General features: G+C 48.0%; 1 protein-coding gene across 3 annotated transcripts in view; it reads left to right on the top strand.

The window, feature by feature from the left end:
• The window catches only part of C1_1H2orf81 (chromosome 1_1 C2orf81 homolog), a 102,000-nt gene that overhangs the window by 56,138 nt on the left and 24,331 nt on the right, over positions 1-21,531 (top strand). For all 3 annotated transcript variants that reach the window (XM_069204301.1, XM_069204224.1, XM_069204395.1), the window contains one exon: positions 4,012-4,242. In XM_069204301.1, the coding sequence (XP_069060402.1) occupies positions 4,012-4,242 (231 nt within the window). The remainder of the gene's footprint in view (positions 1-4,011; positions 4,243-21,531) is intronic.

Here is a 21,531-nt window from a genome sequence, read left to right as displayed (position 1 = left end):
TGAGAAGCATCCCCCGCCCTCCCTCCAAGGCTCCAGTGACTCTGAGCTAGGGACGGGGAAGGCTCTACCGTGCCATGCACCACAGTCTCGGCCTTTCGCTTGCCCACTCCATATATTTGGAGAGGCAGGGAAAAGAGAAAGGAAGAGGCTCTGGATAGAACTGAAATGTTGAGAGCAGGGGGCCCATATCAGTTTATACAGTCTGCTGCTCTCAATTGTCTTCAGTGGAGCTCTCAACATTCGAATGTTCTCAGCTCTTATTACCCGCTGCAGCGGCCAGTGATGGCTCTCAGTTGAATCATAATGAGTGGGAAGGTGTGCAGGCTTTGTGAGGTGTTTTACTTGTCAGCAAACATTTCATCTCCTAATAAACAGTGCAGCAGTTTGAGGTGGCGAAATGCCCGTGGGCAGAGTGGGAAGGGGAGCAGAGGTACGCAGGGGCAACACCGTAAAAAAAGAAACCAAAACCAGCAATTCATCATCATCATCAAACAAACCTTTATTCGACTATTAGCCATAAAAGGATAATACAGTCAAGAAATCATAAAATATCAAATTATACAAATATTAAAATCAGTTATATAAATAACAAGTAATACTCCTAAAATCAGTAAGCAGTAATCAATTGTAATCATTTCTTATACTAGAAAAGTTAAAATTTCTAAAATTGAATCCAAACCCAACGGAATGCCACTATACTATTAGCTTCCAAATAGAAAGCCATTTGACCATTTGATAAAATCAATTACATGGTGCAGAATAATGCTGCTAAAATTTGAAATAACTGTATTCTTCCATTATATTTAAAAAGTTCTAAAATTACATCTTAAGCAAATTAACTACCCGGGATCTATTAGCTTACAGGATGGGAAGCCCACTAGCCATTTATAACACCAATAAGTTTGTCTATGGGTGTTTTATAAATCTAAATTTACTAAAACCTCAGGCCCTCCCTGTCCCTAATGTATGAGGTTGCTAGGAGAAAGCGGCGTATTCCAAAGACAATAAAAGGAATCGTGCTAGACTTTAACAGTCTGGCTGCTTCATTGTAATTTCTAATTCCTAGATTCCTACAAATAGGTCGGATCCATTTTCTCCTTGGCTTGTCATAGGCTTTACAAATTAATAGAACATGTTCCACCGTTTCAATAGTCTCCATATTACATAATCCACACTTTGAATCATGAATATTCTCGCTCTGGGGGCCCCATTTGATGGTGAACGCCTTGATCTGAAGGATTCCATATCGAAATTTCATGAATAGTGCTTTAGCTCGCCTAGGCTGAATTATATCTAGCCATTCCTCAAATCTTGGAGTTGGTTTGATATCCAAAAATTTCGAGGTCAGTCTACCCAAATTCGTACTATGGAAAAGACTAATCGAAAGATAATCCCAGTAAACTTGCTTTAACCGAGTCTTGGATTTTATGGTAAGGGTATGGGCTTCGTCCCAAAAGGATTTAAGCCCTAGGTTATGAAACCAGGACCTTATATGGTGAAGCCAAGGAAGGGAAACTGATTTATCAAGGTAGATTATCTCAATTAGTGCTTGCCTGTAATGGGTCAGTTCTGGAGCTGACCAGAGTCTACACCAGTAAAGCAATGGCCTCAAAACTGCCAAGTTTCCTATTTGCTTCAAATTTAGGTCATAAGAAAGGGGGACCAATGGAGTAGATGGTGGCAGTCCCAATACCCCCTGATGAAACTGTTTTCTTGGGATGCTAGTGAGGTTAGATTTGCAATTCCCCAGAGTTCGGCGCCATATAAAGCAGCAATTACTACAGGGCAAATACCAGCACTGAGAGTATGTCCGTGTTCGATATCTGCGGTGAAGTGTCTGCAGATCGAGTAAGAAGAATGGTAACCTGTCATGATTACCCTTAGGACCTTTGTATCAGCTGACACCCCTGTCTTCCGTGGTCTGTAATCAACCCTGCCCAGTAATATCTAAAAATGTTAACCTCCATGCCAACCCACATTGCCGTCCTGACCCCCACTCTCCTTTCCATGAATGTTCTAAGTGCCACTGGTGCACATCTTAGTGCTTCTACCGTGGCCAAACAAAAACCGACATCCCTGGTTGGTTGTTGCACGGGTGGAGCAGTCCCATATGGAAAGTTTAGAAGTTGTATGCAAGAGCACAAAGATTTGCTGTGATCCTGCTGCAGGATACATGACTTGCAGCCAGACATGCTGGAGTCACAAAAGAATCAGTTTTCATAGCTTGCTAAATTTTTATTTTATTAATTTGTAAAGTTTTATATAGCGGGAACATAACCCTTGAGGGTATCAGAGTGCTTTACAAATGTTCAGCAGACAGGTAGAATAACCAACATCATCAAGGGTGGAACAAGGTGTGACAGAATCCACAAAGAGACTATTTCAGGGTCCAAAACAAACAAAAAAATCGACAACATGAGCCTTCTTGCTGACCCAGTTGGTCTCTCGTATTGTCTATTAACTTTGAACAAATCATATATGTGATCAAATTACTTTTAGGCGAGTAGCCTTTGAGTCTGGATTTAATGAGATATACTGCGCCTCAGATGTTTGTGCCAATCAAAGACAAGTTCTTGCAGTCCTTTTTGCCCCTGGCACTGCCGCAACAGCCCTTAAATTCTTCCCCTCATAGGCCCTCGATTAGAGGTCTGCGGGTATGTGATGTGTGAATACCTGAAGGCCAGAATTCACTATTCCAGTCTGTATCCCCTTACCAAAACACAGATTCTGAGTTTCCTTCCCAGAATGGGAATAACCGCATGGTCCCTGGTCCCATATTGTGCATTTTTCCCATATGCAAGGATAAAAACACTAACATTTACCATCTGGCCTCAGCAGGTGAATCCTTAAGCAGTCAGGCTGTGGGATACTGGTGTGGAGATCAGGGGTCAGGACTTACTGCTCTGCCTTGCTGAAGGATTACCCACATTCCCCATGCTGATGGAAAGTGAGGTCACGTGTTGTGACCCATAAGTGCCAGGTGCAGACTCAATAATTCCAGCCCTCAAAGCACTCAGAGTTGCAAGGGGATGTACTTTCACCCGAAGGTATTGCTGTGGTCAAATGCCCCAACTCATAATAAGAGACTGAGGGCCTGATGGAGATCTTGGCGGAGGGGAATACTCCGTCAGAAACGTGACGCTTATCCCGCCCACCATATTACAATCTCATTTTATCCTGTTTTGGTCCCTCTTGTGGTACAAGGTATTGTTACTTCTCTTGTTGCTGCTGTGGTGACATCAGTGGTTGAAGCTGTTGTCCCTGCTGTGCTTGCAGTTGTTGTTCCCCTGTTGTCCCTGCCACAGCATTAGCTGTGGCTGCTTCTTTAATTCCTGCTGTGGTGACATCAGTGGTTGATGCTGTTGTCCCTTCTGTGCTGGCCGATGTTGCTCCTTTTGGTTGTCTGTGCCGTGGCGATGACTGTGGTTGTGTCTGTGGTCACTGCAGCTGTAGCGACAGCTGCTGCTAGTAATGCTTCTCTGCTATGGTGCCAGGTGTGACAGTTGTACATCAGTATAACAGGTACCGCCAATGCATTTCTTATGGGAAGAACTGGGGGATGATGGTAGAAAGGAACTGCTTTTTTAAGCACCAATCAACAATGCAAAAACACAATTTAAAACGATTAACTACTTCAGTCAGCACTGAAACACTCTCTGTTATTTTCTTATTTGACATCAGATGAGCCCTGGACGGTATCTTAAGCAGCCTCTTGCCAGGTCAAAAAAAGAAATGTGGGGTAGATGTGTGGTATCACCCCCTCTCATCCAATTGCATAAACACAAGAAGGAATTTGCCCAACCAGCCCCTCAGCGCCCTACAAATAATCACAAATTCACGTGGAAGAATGCCATTATAAACCCCAACAATGTTGTTTTACACAAAATATAAATATGAAACCTATTCCTTTCCCATTTATTTAAGCTGAGCAATGTGTATTTCAAAGGATGGAGATGGTAATTAATTATAAATTTAATTAAAAATAGACTCATCTGTTTTGCATGTCTTCAGGCAATGTCGCGACTTGCGCTTTCGAAGTCTCGGCTGGATAAGTCTCGGGCAGTGCCCGTTCTGATGCATGCCCCACCGGTCTCCGTGGATATTGTGCCTGGTCGCCTCACAGAGTCCGACTGGTCCTCCCTGGTCGAACGGGAGGATGGGAACGAAAATGTCGGTGACATCATCGCTGATCTGCTGAACCGAGTCATGGATGAGTGCTTCGCAGTGTATCTGGCAAGACAGGTACGTATGGAATGGGCACCTACACTCTTAGCCCAACACCACACTTATGAGGTGTGACATTCATGATAGAGAGAGGTGGTTACAGAGTGGGCCAACAAATGTTGTCCATGTGTCTTAGTGTATTGGAGGAATAGCCATATCTTCTAAATTGTTTACTGAAACAGTCAAGGTAGAAAAATTCAACAGTCTTTACTAAAGTGCTCTGTTCAAGTCAATATTGCGTTCTAGTTGAGCTCACCTGTTTAGGATCAGATATTCCTGCTATTGTAGACTCTTGTTGATGTTACATTCTCGCCAGATCTCCTTTTACATTCCCGAGTATTTCCCACAGACCTCCCATCAAAAAAAGTTAATTTCCTTTTTCAAAAACCCTCTTATGCTCATCTTGTTACTACCTAAATCTTTAAAGGCTTTGGGATAGAAAATGTTAAAATCAGTTAGATCATCCAGTCTTCTTTCGTATTGGGTGTATCCATTTCCTCAATTGACTTCAGTAAATCCTTCTGGGGTCTGAATCCCTATAAAGTGCCCCATGCACTCTCCTGCAATTTGTTCAAAATTTGCTAACATAGTAGCCATTTCTAAGATGTTTGGCACAGGAAATTTGTCGACGACCACACACTTACTATTTAGAGCTCTGAGGGAAACACATAAGCAGATGTCACAAGAGGGTTTGTACGCCATGACCACAGGAGGCAGCCATTCCTTTTCCTCAACAGGGTCAATATTCCACAGTCTTGCAGCTTCATCAGTTCATCCAACACGGCCTCTCTGATAGAAAATGGACCACTCTTCACTGTGCTTACCAATGGACTAGATCCCCTTTTAGGTTTTTTCTCATGCATTGCCTTCCGACCTCCAAATAATAAGTGCATGACTGTTGACAGGTTTCCTCTATCCTCACATACACCCCAATGTCTTACAGAAAACACCTGGAAATTCACTCATGGATTTACATGGTCGTCCACACTATTCATTTGATTTTGGAGTAATTGATTTTAAACAATTTAATTCACCTTTACTCGTGGATTGGCATTAAGGTCTATTTAAGTGTAAAACAGTTTCCAGCATTTTCAGGTGAGGCCAACTCAGCACCGAGTCCCATTTGAACAAAGCATACACCATTCCCTTGCCACTGTGTCCTCTGATTCTAATTCAGATTTGAAATGCGACTTTACCTTTGTGTGTACTGCCAGAACCCCAAGACATACATCAGGTTCTCAAGTGGCAGTGGATCTTTAAATCTATTCTGTAAACCTCATCAGAGATCCAAGTTAGCCACGACTCCACCTCCTGGTTGCCTATTTTCACCACATCTTTGGGGTTCCACATGCTACTTTTAGTATGCGCCTGTAAAAATGCTTCTTTGCAGATTTGATAAGCTCGCACATTATACCTCTTTTTATTACTAGGTTTACAAAAACCCTCAGCGTATGACAATGTTTACTATGGGCAAAATAACCTAAAGTTCCACACCTATAACAAGGGCCTCTATGGCGTTGCATCTCTTATTCTCCCAGCTCTTTTCTTCTCTTAACAGCCACCAACAGACTACTCACATTATGGTCAATATCAATCTTTAAGTTTGCTGTAGGAGTCCCAGAATATTCTATTCTCTTGGCAATAGCTGTAACCTCTCCAGCAGTCGAGGTATTATGTTATGTCGCTTTGCAGAGCCCTCTAATCACCTGTCAAGCACAGAGCAGGTATGTAGACATGTGGTCCCCACCAAATTAATTGAATATCAAGCTCTTCAGCTTCTTGCAAAACTCAAGCAGCGAGGAGGAGGTTCTGATGTGCTGTGGGAGGCCGTTCCACATTTTGGGTGCGATGTATAAGAACAAGCGACCTCCTGCTCTGCTTTTATGAATGCAAGGGGGTGAACAATTGAGACTGAGCTTAGGTGTCTGGATGGATTGTGAAAGTGCATGAGGTTGTTGAGGAATGCAGGGCCAATGTTGTGTAGGGCTTTGTAGGTGTGCGTGAAGAGTTTGAACTGGCTGCATCTGTGAATTTGAGCCAGTGAAGCTCCCTAAGGTGAGGCAAGATGTGGGTGCAGCGGGGAAGGTTGAATATGAGTCTAGTAGCGGCGTTATGAATGGTCTGAAGTCTGTTCAGGAGCTGCTTGTGATGAGTGCTTGCATGACAATTGGTGGCTGCAATGCGTGCAGTTTCTGTACTGTGGTTCTTTATGAAACCTGATTCTGTGTTAGCCAGAAAGTGGCTTGTGAGTTATTTGTTGATGGTCTTTTTGAGCACTGTTGCTGGGGAGGGCAGAAGGGAGATAGGAGGGAAGTCCGCCAACTGGCTTAGGTCAGCTGATAGTTTCTTGAGGAGGACGTTGACCGCTGCGTGCTTCCAAGCTTCCACGAAGGTGGCGGAGGTGATGGAGTTATTTAGAATGTGGGCGAGTGCTGTGCTCATTGGTGATACACTAATGTTATGGATGGTTTGGGTGCATGGGTCCGTAGGGGCCCAGAGTGGATGGTCTGCATGACTTGGCTGTTTCTTCACCGGTGAGGATCTTCCATGCAGTCAGGTGGTTGTCTTTGTTGATGATGGGCAGGTTGGCAATGGGCTTGCTGAAGTCTGGTTGGTGTGCAAATTTGCTGTAGATGTTCATGATTTTGCTATTGAAAACATTGGAAAGGACTTCACATAGTTCTTGAGAGAGGGTGATGCTGTTGATAGAGGCTGTCGGTGTGGTGAACTCTTTGATGATCAAGAAGATTTCTTTGCTGCTGTTGGAGCTCCCTTTGTGTTCAGCTTGCGCTCTCTTCTTGGAGTCTCTTAGTTGCTTGTGGTATCATCTGAGCGATATTTGAAGGTTGTTCTGTCGGAGGCTTCGTGTCTGGTTCTTCACTTTCTCTCTAGCTGTTTTTAGTGTCTCTGGGTGTCTCGAAGGTCCTCTGTGTACTAGCTGGCTTGCTTGAGCTTGATTGGTGCGAGAGAGTCTGCACAGTTCTTGATCCAGTTATTGGAGTTGTCACTATCCTCAATGATGTTGTCTGTAGGGTTGGTTTGGCCTGTGCGGAGGGCATTGAGCCAGTCTAATTCTGAGGTTTTGCTCCATCTTCGGCTGGGTAGGCTGGCGTTAGTGGGTGAGTTGGCTTACAGTGTGTTCACTTGGAAGTGGATTATGGAGTGGTTGATCCATGTGAAAGGTGAGGTTGAGTTTAACTTGATGCATCAAAGGTGTTGAAGATGGGGTCCAGTGTGTGTCCAGCGATCTGTGTAGGTTCTGTGATGAGCTGGGTCTGTCCAATGTTGTTAAGGCTTTTGAGGGGTGCTATGGAGCAGGTGGTCACTTCTGTTTTCTAGGTGGATGTTGAGGTCTCCAAAGAGTGCGAAGGCTTTGGAGCCAATGGCGTGAAGGTGATGAAGTCCGTTATGAGATTGGTGATGGCAGCTCATGGTCCTAGTGGTTGATAGTTGCAGGTTTAACTTAGGGTGACGTTTTTGGAAATTTGCAGCTTGAAGTGTGAATGGTCCATAAACGGAGCTGGGTTCTCTGTGGTCGTTGAACATTTGATGGTGTCTTTGTAGATGATTAAAAGTCCCCCTCCTTGCTTCTGAAGGCCGTCCTATTGTGCAATCCAGTAGCCGATGAAGGGTTTCCATGATGAAGAGGAGGACTGGGGATTTGCTGCTCAGCAAGTCCCAGATTTCAGTTGCTTGTTTGCTCAGTGAGTGGGTATTGAGTAGCATAAATGTGAGTGAGTTTTGTTTTTATAATTCTTTTTATTGCAAGAAAAACAACAGAAACACATTCACGTTGCAGCCTTCAAAATTATATTGGTCAAACCACAGTTAATCGTCACTGTTTCCCTTAATCCCAACCCCATGCCCCAATCTCTATTCTTTTGCCCGGGACCCATAGCTTCTCAAAATCAATCTCTCATGTCCTGTGTTAATCTTCCGGCCCTTCAGCTGCCGGCAAGGCACACAGTTCACCCCTGTGTGTGTTCCATTTCCCCCAGATTTTAATAAAACATTTTGGACACCCCCTGCTCTGATAAATCGCTTTCTCTGCCAGGATGCACCAATCTAGGTCACATTTCCATTCCTCTAACTCCAGTGCATTAGTGGCTTTCCAAGCATGGGCTATATTGCATTTTGCCACTATCAATCCCGAAGTCATCGATATCTGATCCATGTGGGTGAGTTCGGTTGCTGCCCAGATATTTAGTACACACCACTTGGGTTCAGGCTCTGCAATGTTACCACATACAGCATTTAAACAGGACACTACTGAGTTCCAATATTTCTGTATGCTTGGGCACCCCCATAGCATGTGATAGAATGACCTGATTTAGCCACAATTTCGGGGACACAAAGTTGAGGTTATTCTTCCCATTTTGGCAAGGGTGGTACAAGCATAATAACTCCAATGGAGAGTTTTTAGTTGCACTAATCGAAACCTTGCTCGCATGGCTACCTCCCTAGGGGATGCTACGGCCTCACACCACTCGTCCTCCTCTAATTCCCCTATCTCATGTGAGCAGTTTGCCCTCAGGCTCCCACATACATCTGGTAGATTATAGCTAATTTTACAATATGCGAGAGACGTTGCCGTTTTAGGCATGTGTTTGGAGAATACTCGGTCTTCAAGCGGGGATGGCTCAGGAGGGTCTTCCCCTCTAGCTAGCACTTTATAGAGTGCATGCCGGATTTGAAGGTAGCGGTACGCCTCAGTAGGGGCTCACTGAAACCCCGTCAGGAGATCCGCAAAGGGAAGAACGGCACCCTGTGCCCACAGTTCCCCGACTTTTGTGAGGCCGATGAGGTCCCATTTATTGAATCCTGGCTCTGTCGCTAGTGTGCCCAATGCCACTGTCTCCTATGGGGGGTGCTTTGTGTGATATTATTTTTCCACCCCAGCACATGTAGTGTCTCATGCCAGAGTGCCTGGGTAACCTCCGTAGGATTAGGGAAGGTCTGTGGTCTTTTCCCTCCATACAGTGCCCGCATGACCTCTCTACATTGCATGGCATCACGGTCCATTTGATAGACAGGTTCTGTTCCCGGCACGAAAGTCCAATGATAGATAGCCATTAGCTGGGCTGCTTTGTAACAGCTACACGTGCAGGGCGCCCATCCCATAAAAGAGTATGTGTCTCCTGGTCAATATCTTGGAAATACTAGACATGTATTGGATACAGGGTGTTATGAGGTATATAAAGGAAACAAGGCAATGCCATCATTTTAAACAATGCCACCCTACCCAAGAGCGACAATGGAAGGGATCTCCATCGCTCAACCTCTCTCTGAAGGCAACGCAGTGGAGGTTCCAAGCTGTGAGTATAAAAAACATTGGGGTCTCCGGTGACATAGATACCCAAGTATCAGACCCCGTCTGTAGTGATATGGGCACAGAAGCCCACAGGAAGACATGGGGCTGGGCCATATAGCAGGTAAATCAAAGATTTGTCACAGTTAATAGTGTAACCAGAGTAATGGCAGAAGAGTGTGAGGATATGCATCACTCTGTCAAGAGAGGATGTTGGTCCGAGATGTAGAGCAGGATATCATCGGCGTAAAGGGATATCCTGTCTTCTCATTCCTCTAACCATCGTAAACCTCTGATCAGGGGATCCCCACGTATCCACACCGCCAGTGGATCTAATGCCATAGCGAAGATTAAAGGGGACAGCGAGCATCCTTGACGATGTTGGAAAATGGAAGATGTACCTCTCTTAACAATCACCTGAGCCAAAGGTTCTGTATATTGGAAGAGCACCCTGGATATGAATCGTGGCCCGAACCCAAACTTCTTCAAGACCTCAAAGAGATAGCCCCACTCTGTGATATCAAAGGCCATCCGTGCATCTAACGAAAACACCAGCACGGCCTCCCTTATTCTTGCTATTCGACCCAGGACACCATGCAGGCGTCTGAGGTGCAGGACAGTACTTCATCCCGGCGTAAAGCCAGACTGATCTGGGTGTATCAAGGAGGAGATCACCCGCACCAGTCGAGAAGCCAAAAGTTTGGCTAGAATCTTTACCTCAGCGTTGAAGAGCGAGATGGGCACATCTCTCAGAAGGCTTGCCTTCCTTGGGTATGACCACTATGCTGGCGAGCTTCTGGTCCTCAGGCAGGAAGCCCCTGTCTCGACACCCCAGAAACATGGCCAGCAGGTGAGGGGCGATCGTGGACACTGTAAGTTTGTAGAGTTCCATGGGAAGCCTTTACCAAAGGGCAAGTCTTGTATTGCTTGTATGATCTCGTCTTGTGTTATCCCTTGATCTAAGAGGTCTTTGTCTTGTTGGTTGAAGCTCAGGAGGTTGATATCAGATAGTAATTCCCAGTTGTCAGTATCTGAGGCTTACGGGATCCGGGAATACAGGGCAGTGTAGTAGTCTGCAAAGGCCGTTGCTATCTGCTGTCTGTTGTACACACAAACTCCTCTATTGGTCTCTATCTCGGGCACCCATCTATTGTCTCTTTTTTTCCCCTCCAACCAGGCCAGCAACTTACCTGCCCTGTCACCCACTTCGTATAGTTGATGCTGTTTAGCAACATAGGATATTCAAGCTGCCTCTGTCACAGTGTCTCTATATCTATATCTATATTTTGTTTGAGGCCTAGCTGATGTGGTCTAGTCACCTGGTCCGAACCCACCAGTCTAGCTTCCAGTTCTTCGATCTCTCGCTCCAGGGCCTCTGCATGCCCTCTTGTAGCTTTCTTGTGGCCCGCTATCGCTGTCACCCCTTGTCCCTTTATTACCACTTTCTAGACTTCCCATAGTGTCTGTGGGGATTCGACCAGCCCACCTTTTCAGTAAAATAGTATTACATTGCTGTAGTCAGGTTAGTGCCAATCTGAGATATCTGGATATACCAGGGATTTATCACTAACCGCCGCTGTGCAAGTGAGGTCTGATTGCCATATGTCGCCAAAACAGGCGAGGGGCCTGATATCCCCCAGGCAAGGTGTTAGATTTCCTTGAAGTGATATATTTGATGTGGGAGAGTGAGGATGTAGTCAATTCACGAGAGGCTGCCACCATGAGCCCTCGAGAGAAATGTGTATTGTCGCTATAATGGATTACAGGCGCCACGCATCAACAAATCCCATTGCTATCAGAAAGTCTGCAAGTGAGTGGCGAGGTTGGACCACCTGTCTAGGTGGCTATCGGTCTTTCAGCTCGCAATGTGTCTCCTCCTATTAGGAGTTCTCTGTCTGGTAGCAAAGCTCCGAGTTCAGCATAGGCATCAGCGTGTAGTCGTGGCTGAATAGACACCAAAACTATATTTAGTGTGGTCTCATCCCATGTCCATGAGTCCGTGAGTGCTCCGTACCCTCCATATCTATTCATCCATGCGTGTTTGGTCATAAAGGGCCAGGATGTGCGTAAAAGAATACCAATTCCTCAAGGGGCTGATGTGTATCCCTCATGGGCCATCATTTTATACCCCCAGAGGTCCAGGGCACGGTACGTGTTTCCACGTAAGTGTGTCTCTTGAAGGAGAACAATATCTGGGGCATGCCTTTTTAATTTATCCCCCTGTCTGTTGACATTCCATGATAGCAATTTAATATCGAGGGGAGTACGTGCCTTTAAGCCAGGGAGAAGGGAGCAAGGACCTAAATGTCCATGTGTGTTGGCAGGGTGGAGCCACTTGTCTTTTATAGCGGTGTGACGGGGAGGTCTAGGTCGTGGTCGTAGTAGTGTAAGTATTATGCAGATCAAACATAATAACATTTCAATCAACCAACTTACAACATATTCAAACCGTTTCCCCCTCTCTGCCTCCCTGCATGGTGGATCTAAAACTACCCACCTCTCCAACACTGCAGAGCGCCTGTTGCCCCAGCCCAACATATCAAACTAGGGCGGCTGTTGCCAAGAATCATATGTCCCCTATGCTTCATCCTTATAGCAAAAGATTAAACCACATTTCTACCAGGCCATACAGTATGGCAACACTGTGATGTCTAGCGTTTACTTCCAATTGTTCATGGGGCCCAAGTTCCACCTTACCTGCCATCCTTATGCAGTGTAGAAAGCAAAGAAAGTGGTTTATAGAGTACATGGTTTATTAAAGAAAGTTGTTCAATTTTGGATTTTTAAGGAGGACTTTAGGTCACTGTCAATTCCGGTGTAGTACTCCGAGACTCTTGTGGGTCATCACCAGTCTTATCCGATGTCTTGTCAATCCGTTGGCATCATCGTCCTGCTCTTGACTTCCCCACCGCGCGCCAGCCCTCCAGCCAGTTTTAGGCATCCGTCGGCGTCTCGAAGTACCATGTTTTCCCTTCGGTGACTATTCGCAGTCTGGCTGGAAAGATCATTGAGTATTTAATTTCACATTCTTGTAGAGCTCTTTTTACTTCCAAAAAATTACGCCTCTGATGCTGCACCTGCATCGTAAAGTCCGGAAAGAAGGTTATCTTCGCGTTGTCATAGTGGACTGGTGGGGCAGCTCGTGCCATTTGCAAGATCACATCTTGAAAATTAAAACTTCTGGCTATGATTGGACGAGGAGCCACACCTCTCCGTGTGCACTCTCCACAAAGAAGAACTTGGAGAGACATCTAGGTTGTAATTCCTTGAGGATGATATCTTCAACAAACACGTCGACCCTCAGATCTCTCAGGCACCCCCACTATCCGAATATTATTCCATCTAGATCGACCAAAATAGTCCTCTAATTTGGTCTGCAGATTAGTAGTGAGCGTTTGTAGCTTGCTGAATTGGGTCTTTAAAGTGTTGGTGTCTGCCTGAAGGGAGATGTTAGACTCCTCGACTCCTTTCACTCGTGTGCCCATATTCTGATGTCACTGAGTCGACTCTATACTCCAGGGAGGCACGGACTCTGTGGATGTCCTCCATAACATCATGGAGTGAGAGAGGCCCCATCTCGGCCACAGCCCACGCCGGTGCCACCATGCCCAGGTCTCGGGGTCCCTCTGCCTCGGCAGTCACCTTTGCCTGTTGGTTTTTCCCACCATGCAGTCCCCAACTCTAGCTATGCATTGACCTGTGGGCCCCGGGCATCGGTCTGGGCGAGATAGGATCACCACCCCCCCTCAAGGTAGCTCCGTATCGCTGAGGTCCCCTACCCTCTGCACAATAGTCAATGATTCAGGAGGTGGGGGTGCGAGTCTCTGTTCCATCGTCAGCCAGGGGGTGGTAGTTATTAGATTTGTTCTCTCGGCAGCCACTGCAATTCATGGTATATCAATTTTACCTTCCGCCCGCCTGAACCAGGTCTGGCACTCCAGGAAGGCCCAGGAGCCCCGTTATCAACCATCTTTGAAGTTTTGTTGACCTCTCAGCCAAGCATGGATCATCCGGTTCCTCTTGTGTGTTGCCTACTGGGCGTCATCTCAGGCCAGAGGGGCAAGGGGGAGAGACCCAGGGCCCCAAAGGTTGTAATCTTCAGGTCTTGTCACCGGCCTCTGCGGCCCTCAGTATTTACAGCGGCCTCCACTTCTTTGGGCCTGGGACGAGCATTGCATGCCCCACTCCAGCCCTGTCCGACCAGACTGCCGACCCGCTGCGCCCTCCACGCCCCTGGCCCCCATGATAGAGGCCCTCCGAGTCTAGGGTCTTTAAGCGGGTAGGACGGGAGGGCTCAGGACAGCCGAATCGTCGATCGTGAGCCTTGTTTCTGGTTCACTCAGTCCCCAGCCATGGCAGCACCAGCAGTCACTCACTTTTCTCTGAGGCTTTAATTCTTGATTGTCGCCGGTCCTTCGCTCCCTCATGGTCAGGCCATCCCAGTGGGGCCTGCTCCCTCCCGTCCGCCGCCGGTACTGCCATTGAGGCGGGATCTCCACCCTATCCCGGGCCGCTCCCCTCAGTCAAATCTCCCCTCGCCACGAAGAGCTGCAACGACAACGGCCCTGAGGCCCCCTTGAAGTTCACTGTACCGCCACTCTGTGAATCAGCGCGCGGTCTCGGGTCTCCTCACCACCAGGCCGCATTACAGCACGTTGCTTATCGCACTCCCCCAGACTCGACAGATGGCTCAATGGGATTTCTGCTTGTTTCTGTGTGCCATCTTGTTTCATGGCGTTAATTTGTTGGATGGTTGGCCGGATGTTTAGGGATTGAACTGATTAGGGGAACAGAGCCTCACTAGCATGCAGCCATCTTAGATGGCCGTTAGCCACGCCCCCGCATGTAAGTCTTGGGGTGCTGGTTTGCTGTTGAGTGTGGTGCTGAGTGGAAGGGTTGTTGGTGTGGCTGATGTGGGGGGTGTGGGTAGGTTACTGCAGGTGAAACAGCAGTGAGTGTGGGTGAAGTCTCCTATTGTAGTGTGTGGCACAGCGCAGCAGTAGCGGGGGGAGGTGTCCTGGGTCGAGCGAACAAACAAGTGCCGCGGGGAATCACCGGGGAGCGGCTGAACTGGGGTTTGTGGCACTGGGAATGGTCCAGGCAGGGATGGGCGCAGACGGGCTTGCCTTTGGCGCTCCAGCAGCTGACCTGCCATTAAGTAGGTCACGAGAGAGAAGAAGCAGATAAGGGTGTGGGGGCATCCGAGAGTGCCCAAAAGCATTAGCGCAAAAATGGCCTGAAAAAAGAAAGACTAAAAATGGCGGAAAAAGGAGTGACAGAGCAAAACTGCTAAGAAGAAAAAGCTAACAAGCAGAGGAGAGAAAACTGCATCAGAGGAATGGGGTAGACAGAGAAAGAGAGAGAGGTGCAAATGTGTGAAAGAGAGTGAGAGGGATGAGGTGGGAGCCTTGAGGCAACGAGCCAGGTTCGAAAGGTCCTTGGACAGGTTGGAGGACCAGTCAAAGGTAAGTGCTTCCTTCAGCCACAGTTCTTCTTGAATCGTATCCAGGTTACGCTTCAACATAAACTGGGTAAAAGCAGCTACAGGTCAGCACCAAAACTACAAGGTCACAAAAATCTGAATAGTCAGACTACCTCATACAGGCGCTTCTACTCAGTTCTGCTCATTGAGAACAAGCCATTGGTTCAGGAACAGGAGGAAGCAGACGTGGGGATCAGAACTGATGCAGTGAAACTGCCTACTTCAGATATGGTCCATAGATGAGATATCTTGTACTTCAAGTCAGTAAGAGAATTGTTAGTATAGAGAAGACAGAACAATGTCACTTTGTCCAACTGAGACAATAAATCTGATCATCAAACAGGCAGCAACTGAAGACCTCACCCCAACTGAGACGAGGAACGACTGGGTTCACGAAAGGGCTGCTCACCGCCCTGTACAACTTGTTATTGGAGGGGATAGAGTGGGGTTTCTTGAAACTCAGTCTCTTTGTGAAATCATTAAACCGGATCCCTCACCGGTCACACGGACCTTTGATTGTCAATGTGAAGTGTCCGAAAGGAACTAACATCAGAAATACATTGTCAGTACAGTGAAAGTAACATGGCACCACAAAAAAGACAGAGGATGGTGTCCAACCTTAAGGGTGTTATTAACAAATTTAGTTCAGGTTTGTAGGAAGCCGGCTCTTTATATGGTATATCAAAACAAGATATATCGAGCACAGAGTCCTGGGGTTTCCTTACTATTGGACAGGGACTTGCTCTGGTAATCCCAGGGTGCTCTTTTGGGGGTAGTGTGGTCGAGCAGCCTCAGGCTTATCAGAAAGGAGTGTGAAACATCTGCAATACACACCCAGTCACTAAATGAGACACACACTCAAGAACGAGATCCACACCAATTTACAAAAATAACAAGTATTATTATTTATGTTTTGGCACCAGAATCAATACAATCAAGTATGTTTTTGTAAAGAGAATTTTTGCCAGCTTTGAAAAGTCAACACTTGCATTTGTCAGAACTGGCAATGTAATCATATGACAAGAACAACAAGTACTGCATTCTGGTATGATACAGCAACTTTCTGATGGATACAACTACCTGTGGATTCCTCACCTAATGAATTCTCCCCATGCGTAGCATTCGACGGAAACTTCTTTCTAGCTCTGCACGTCGGCGAGGACGTCACAATTGCCCGACTCCACATGGCTCCGCCTGACGTCATCGTGGCAATAAGAGGCCCTAGCCGGCGTGCTGACGTCAGTTCCCTTTTTTCCGTGCCTTCGATAACGGTTACTTTTCTGGCTGCCTGTATCATGCGCTCTTCGGAAGGGATGTTTTGTGTTTTTTCTCGATGTCGGCTCCACAGAAATCGGGTTTTAAGCCCTGCAGAGAGTGCGGAGGTCGGATGTCGGTGACTGATCTTCACAGCGACTGCCTTTGGTGCCTCAGTTCGGATCATGACGTCCAGCAATGCGGGTCATGTCAGAAGATGAATCCAAAGGCATTGAAGGAGCGTGAGGCTAAGCTATTTTTAGCCAAGTTGAAGAAGGAGAGGAAGCGGCACCATGGATCGTTTTCAGGGAAGTCGACTCATAAGAAGCGGCGTCACCGTGACTCTCGGCGTCGGTCCAGGAGTCTGTCGGAGTCGAGGTCTCCGTCGACTCGGCGTCGTAAGTCTTGGGAAGTGAGTCCGACGGTGTCCCCACAGCCAGTGAGTCCGCAGACGTCCCCGGCACCATCAGTCTTCGAGGCTGTGGAGCCTCAAAGTCATCAGGCTTCTCCGGCGCATCCAGGCGCGCAAGAGTCCAGCCCGGCGCCGGCTCCTCAGGGCTTTCCTTCGTTCCCGGCTCCGGGGACGGATCTGGCGGCATTTCTCAATGCCATGTTTACCATATTCCAAAATATGGCTCCGGGAGGTGGTGCACCGGCCTGCCCCACCGGTCCCCTGGCATTCAGTCTCAGCGTTCCGGCTCCATACAGGCTGACGCCGTTTATGCCGTTCTGTCCGGCTGGAGACTCTAACCAGGCGCCTTTGCGCCGCCGACGTCGAGGGAGAGGACTTCGACGGCGTTGTCGGAGGAGATGGAGCCTCGAGGTCAGATGCAGTGGCTTTGTCCATGGTGCCAGTGGATCATCTGCGGCGTCGGGAGGATCCGGAGATCCTGTCATGACGCCTTCTCTGCGCCATTCACCGACGTGGTTCCACTCCATGTCGACGCCGAGGCTGGAGGCCAAGTTGAGATCCAGGTGGAAGGTCCTCAGGTTGCTGGAGAAAATGGAATACTGGCAACAATTCCTAGAAGAGGGGGAGATTGCTGATCCCCAGAGTGAGTTCCCAGGACTGGATACAGCGAGTGGGCTTGATACTTCCCCAGAATGGGATCTGGCCTCCCCAGGGGAATATACGGAGGAGGCAGCCACCTTCCACTCAGTCATTAGAAAGGCTGCAACTTTTTTGGAACTTCACTTACCCACAGCTCAGATTAAAACCAACCTGTTGACGGAAGTTCTGCACCATGCTACAGCCATGGCGGATCCTCTTTTGCCATTTAATGAGGCTCTTATGGAACCAATAGAAGAGGTGTGGAAGAAGCCTGTCATCTCTTCAGCTGTCAGTAGGTCAGTGGCCAGGAGTTTTTGTCGAAACATCCTTCGTCAGAGAGTCTGGTAGTGCAGGCATCCTGTTCTTCAAGGTCTGCCAATGGTTCTTTTCCGGGAGTTCCATCGGACCGAGAATCCAAGCGCATGGAACAATCAGCCAAGAAAGAGTTTTCGTCGTGTAGCATGGTGCTAAAATCTGCCAGTGCTACCTGTATTCTTGGCAGGTACATACATGCTATAATGGACGCGGCAAAGACAATTCTACCAGACATGCCCCAGGACTTGCATGGCCTACTCTCGGATGCCCAGGCGGTGGCTACGCAAGTCATTCAGTCAGGGCTGGATACCACGGACTCTGTTCCAAGAGCCATGGAAACTTCTGTTGCCACCAGGCATAACGCCCACTTCTGGATTTTCTTCAGATGTTCAGGCCACATTGTTGGATTTGTCTTTTGATGGGGCGAAACTGTTTGGATCTAAAGTGGACTCTGCGCTAGAGCGCTTTAAGGAATGTAGGGCCACTGCTAGGTCACTGGGTCTGCAGGCTGCTTCCACCCCGTTTTGATCATTTAGGCGGCTGCAAGTTTTTGGAAGAGGAGCTTCCTTTCGTGGGAGATCACAGCAGCCAGGACAGCAATCTTCGAGCCTCCCTTATCGATCGTTTAGGGGGCAGGGTAGGGTCCGCACTAGAGGGGCCACCCAGCAGCAGCACCCTTCCCCTTCCTCTTCTTCTTCCTCCGGAGGGTTGCCACAAGGAAAGCAGCCTTAGTCCTCTTGCCATCGTCTCCCATGTCTCTCCGGTAGGGGGAGGCTTTCTCATTTTCTTCCGATGTGGGAGTCCATAACATCAGATTCCTGGGTCATCAGTGTGGTGAGAAAAGGCTATGCTCTTCCCTTTCGGGAGATTCCCCCTCCCTTCCCTCCTGTCCTTCCTTTTGTTCAGAAGATCATCTCCTGTTGCTAGAACAGGAGGTTCTCTCCCTGTTGTTGAAGGGCGCAGTGGAGTTGGTTCCGGAGCAGGAGAGGTTTCTGGGGTGCTATTCCAGGTACTTTCTGATTCCCAAAAAGGATGGTCGTCTGAGACCTATCTTGGACCTGAGGATTTTGAATTGGTTCCTCAAACAGGAGAAATTCAAAATGCTGACTCTAGCACAGGTACTTGAACAAGGAGGATTGGATGGTGTTGGTCGACTTGCAGGATGCTTATTTTCACATTCCCATTCCCAAGTCGCACAGGAAGTATCTCCGGTTTGTGGTAGGATCACAGCACTTACCAGTTTGCGGTTCTTCCTTTTGGTCTTACTTCCGCACCGCGGGTCTTCACAAAGGTGATGGCGGTTGTTGCACCAGGAAAGGGATAGCAGTATTCCCTTACCTGGATGATTGGTTAATCAAACCCGAGTCTCCGGGGCTTGTGTTGCATCATCTGCAGCTGACAACCCAGTTGTTGTTCAGTCTGAGTTTTTCAATAAATGTGCCCAAATCTCACCTAGAGCCCTCTCAACGCCTTCTGTTCATAGGGGCAGTACTGGACACGACATTGAATCGGGCCTTTCCTCCGCCTCAGCGGATCCAGGACATTCAGGCGTTGAGTCCGATATTTCAAGAAGGAGCGGTGTTTCCAGTCCTCAAGGTCCTTCGTCTGCTCGGCCTGTTCGCTTCTTGCATTCTGTTGGTCACTCATGCACGCTGGCACATGAGGGCTCTTCAGTGGTGCCTCCGCAGGCAGTGGTTTCAGCACAGAGGAGATCTCGGGGAGTCTATAAGGATCTCCAGAGACACTGCAGCGGATCTCCGATGGTGGGCTGCGGACGGCAACCTTTCTCAAGGAAAGTCGTTTTTGCTGCCTACTCCGGTGACCACGGTGATAACGGATGCCACCACTTTGGGGTGGGGAGCTCATCTGGGGGATCTAGAGATCAAGGGCCGTTGGTCTCCAGTAGAGCAGATGTTTCATATCAATCTGCTGGAACAGCTGGCCATTCGTTTGGCCCTCAAGGCCTTCCTCCCTTCCCTTTGCGGTCAATCGGTTCAGATCCTAACGGACAACACGACCGCGATGTGGTATATCAACAAGCAGGGAGGTGTAGGGTCGTACCTTCTTTGCAGAGAGGCTCTGCGACTCTGGTCCTGGGTTCGGGACCATCGGCTTTGCGTAATAGCAAACCATCTGGCCGGGGTTCAAAACGTGCAGGCGGACAGTCTCAGTCGTTTCTTCTCAGACGACCACGAGTGGCGTCTGCATCCGGATCTGGTTCTTTACATATTTTGGATGTGGGTTTTTCCCCGAATAGACCTGTTTGCCACTCGGGAGAACACGCACTGTCCATCGTTCTGCAGCCTTCAGTATCCGATGCAAGGAGCGTTGGGGGACGCGTTTCAGATGTCCTGGTGCGACTAGTTGCTTTAAGCGTTCCCCCCATACCCTTGATTCCTCGGGTTTTGCGGAAGATTCGCCAAGAGCGGGCCCAAGTCATTCTAATAGCTCCGGATTGGCCACGAAGGGTGTGGTATGCAGACCTACTCCAACTCTCGCTGTGCCCTCCGCTCCGTCTCCCTCTCAGGGCAGATCTCCTCTCGCAGTCGCAGGGGCAGGTTTTACACCCCCACCTCCAGAGCCTGCATCTTCGTGCCTGGAGATTGAACGGGGCAACCTGAGTGCTTTTTCTCTCCCACCAGAGGTGGTTGACGTTCTTTTATCGGCCAGGCGACACTCCACCAAATCGGTCTATGCTAGTAGGTGGGCTAAATTTGTTCATTGGTGTGGAGAGCAGCAAATTAATCCCTTTGTCGTTAGCACAGCGTGGTTGTGCTGTGGCCACTGTTAAAGGCTATCTTTCGGCCCTTTCGGCCTTCTTATGTCTTCCTGATCAACCCTCTCTGTTCAAATCTCCTTTGGTTTTAAGATTTTTGAAGGGGCTTTCCTCCCACTCCTTTTATCATGACACAGTGGGACTTGAATCTGGTGTTAACTTTTTTGATGGGCTCTCCCTTTGAGCCTCTTCATTCTTTTTCCTTGAGGTATTTGTTTTTAAAAACTGTGTTTCTGACAGCCATTACTTCGGCTAGACGTGTAAGAGAGCTCCAGGCCCTTTCTGTTCATCCGCCATTTACAACTTTTCATAAAGACAAGGTGGTTTTGAGGACCAGGGCGGCTTTCCTCCCCAAGGTAGTGTCTCTGTTTCACTTGGGACAATCCATCACTCTCTCGACGTTCTACCCTCCTCCACATCCATCTAAGGAGGAGGAAAGACTCCATCGTCTGGACCCCAGGAGGGCTCTCAGCTTTTATATTGACAGGACGAGAGAGTTCCGCTTGGATGACCAACTCTTTATTGGATACGTGGGGAAGGGAAAGGCCTCCCACAAGCGAACGCTCTCCAGGTGGGTCATTCTTTGTATTAAAATATGTTACTCATTGGCGAAGAAGGATCCTCCTGAGGGGATCAGAGCCCATTCCTCCAGGGCCAAGTCGACCTCATCGGCTCTGGCCAGAGGTGTTCCGGTGGCGGACATATGTAAGGCCGCGACTTGGTCTTCCCTCCACACCTTTGTAAAGCATTATTTTCTGGATTCGGAGGTGCAGAGGGATGGCCATTTTGTGCGGTCTGTGCTGCAGGAGTTCCTGGTGTGACCAGACAGACACCCTCCTCCGAGGTGGTTGTACTGCCATTTGATAAGTTTTGTTTTGACCAATGACTTTGTGTTTCACCACTGCGCATATTAGTTGCTCAATGTTCACCAGTAGCACATGGTATGTTTTGTTCAGTTGAGCCGCCTATGGGCTTTGACATTGCATTAGTCATTACATTCTGTATTCTGCCTATTGGCTTTGACATGGCATTAGCCATTACTTTCTGTATTCAGTTTAGCCGCCTATGGGCTTTGACATTGCATTAGCCATTACATTCTGTATTCTGCCTATTGGCTTTGA

Source organism: Pleurodeles waltl, chromosome 1_1 (genome assembly GCF_031143425.1).
Source record: "Pleurodeles waltl isolate 20211129_DDA chromosome 1_1, aPleWal1.hap1.20221129, whole genome shotgun sequence".
NCBI classification, from domain to species: domain Eukaryota; kingdom Metazoa; phylum Chordata; class Amphibia; order Caudata; family Salamandridae; genus Pleurodeles; species Pleurodeles waltl.
The sequence above is the reverse complement of the archived record's forward strand: the minus strand, read 5'-3'. Positions and strand labels throughout refer to the sequence as shown.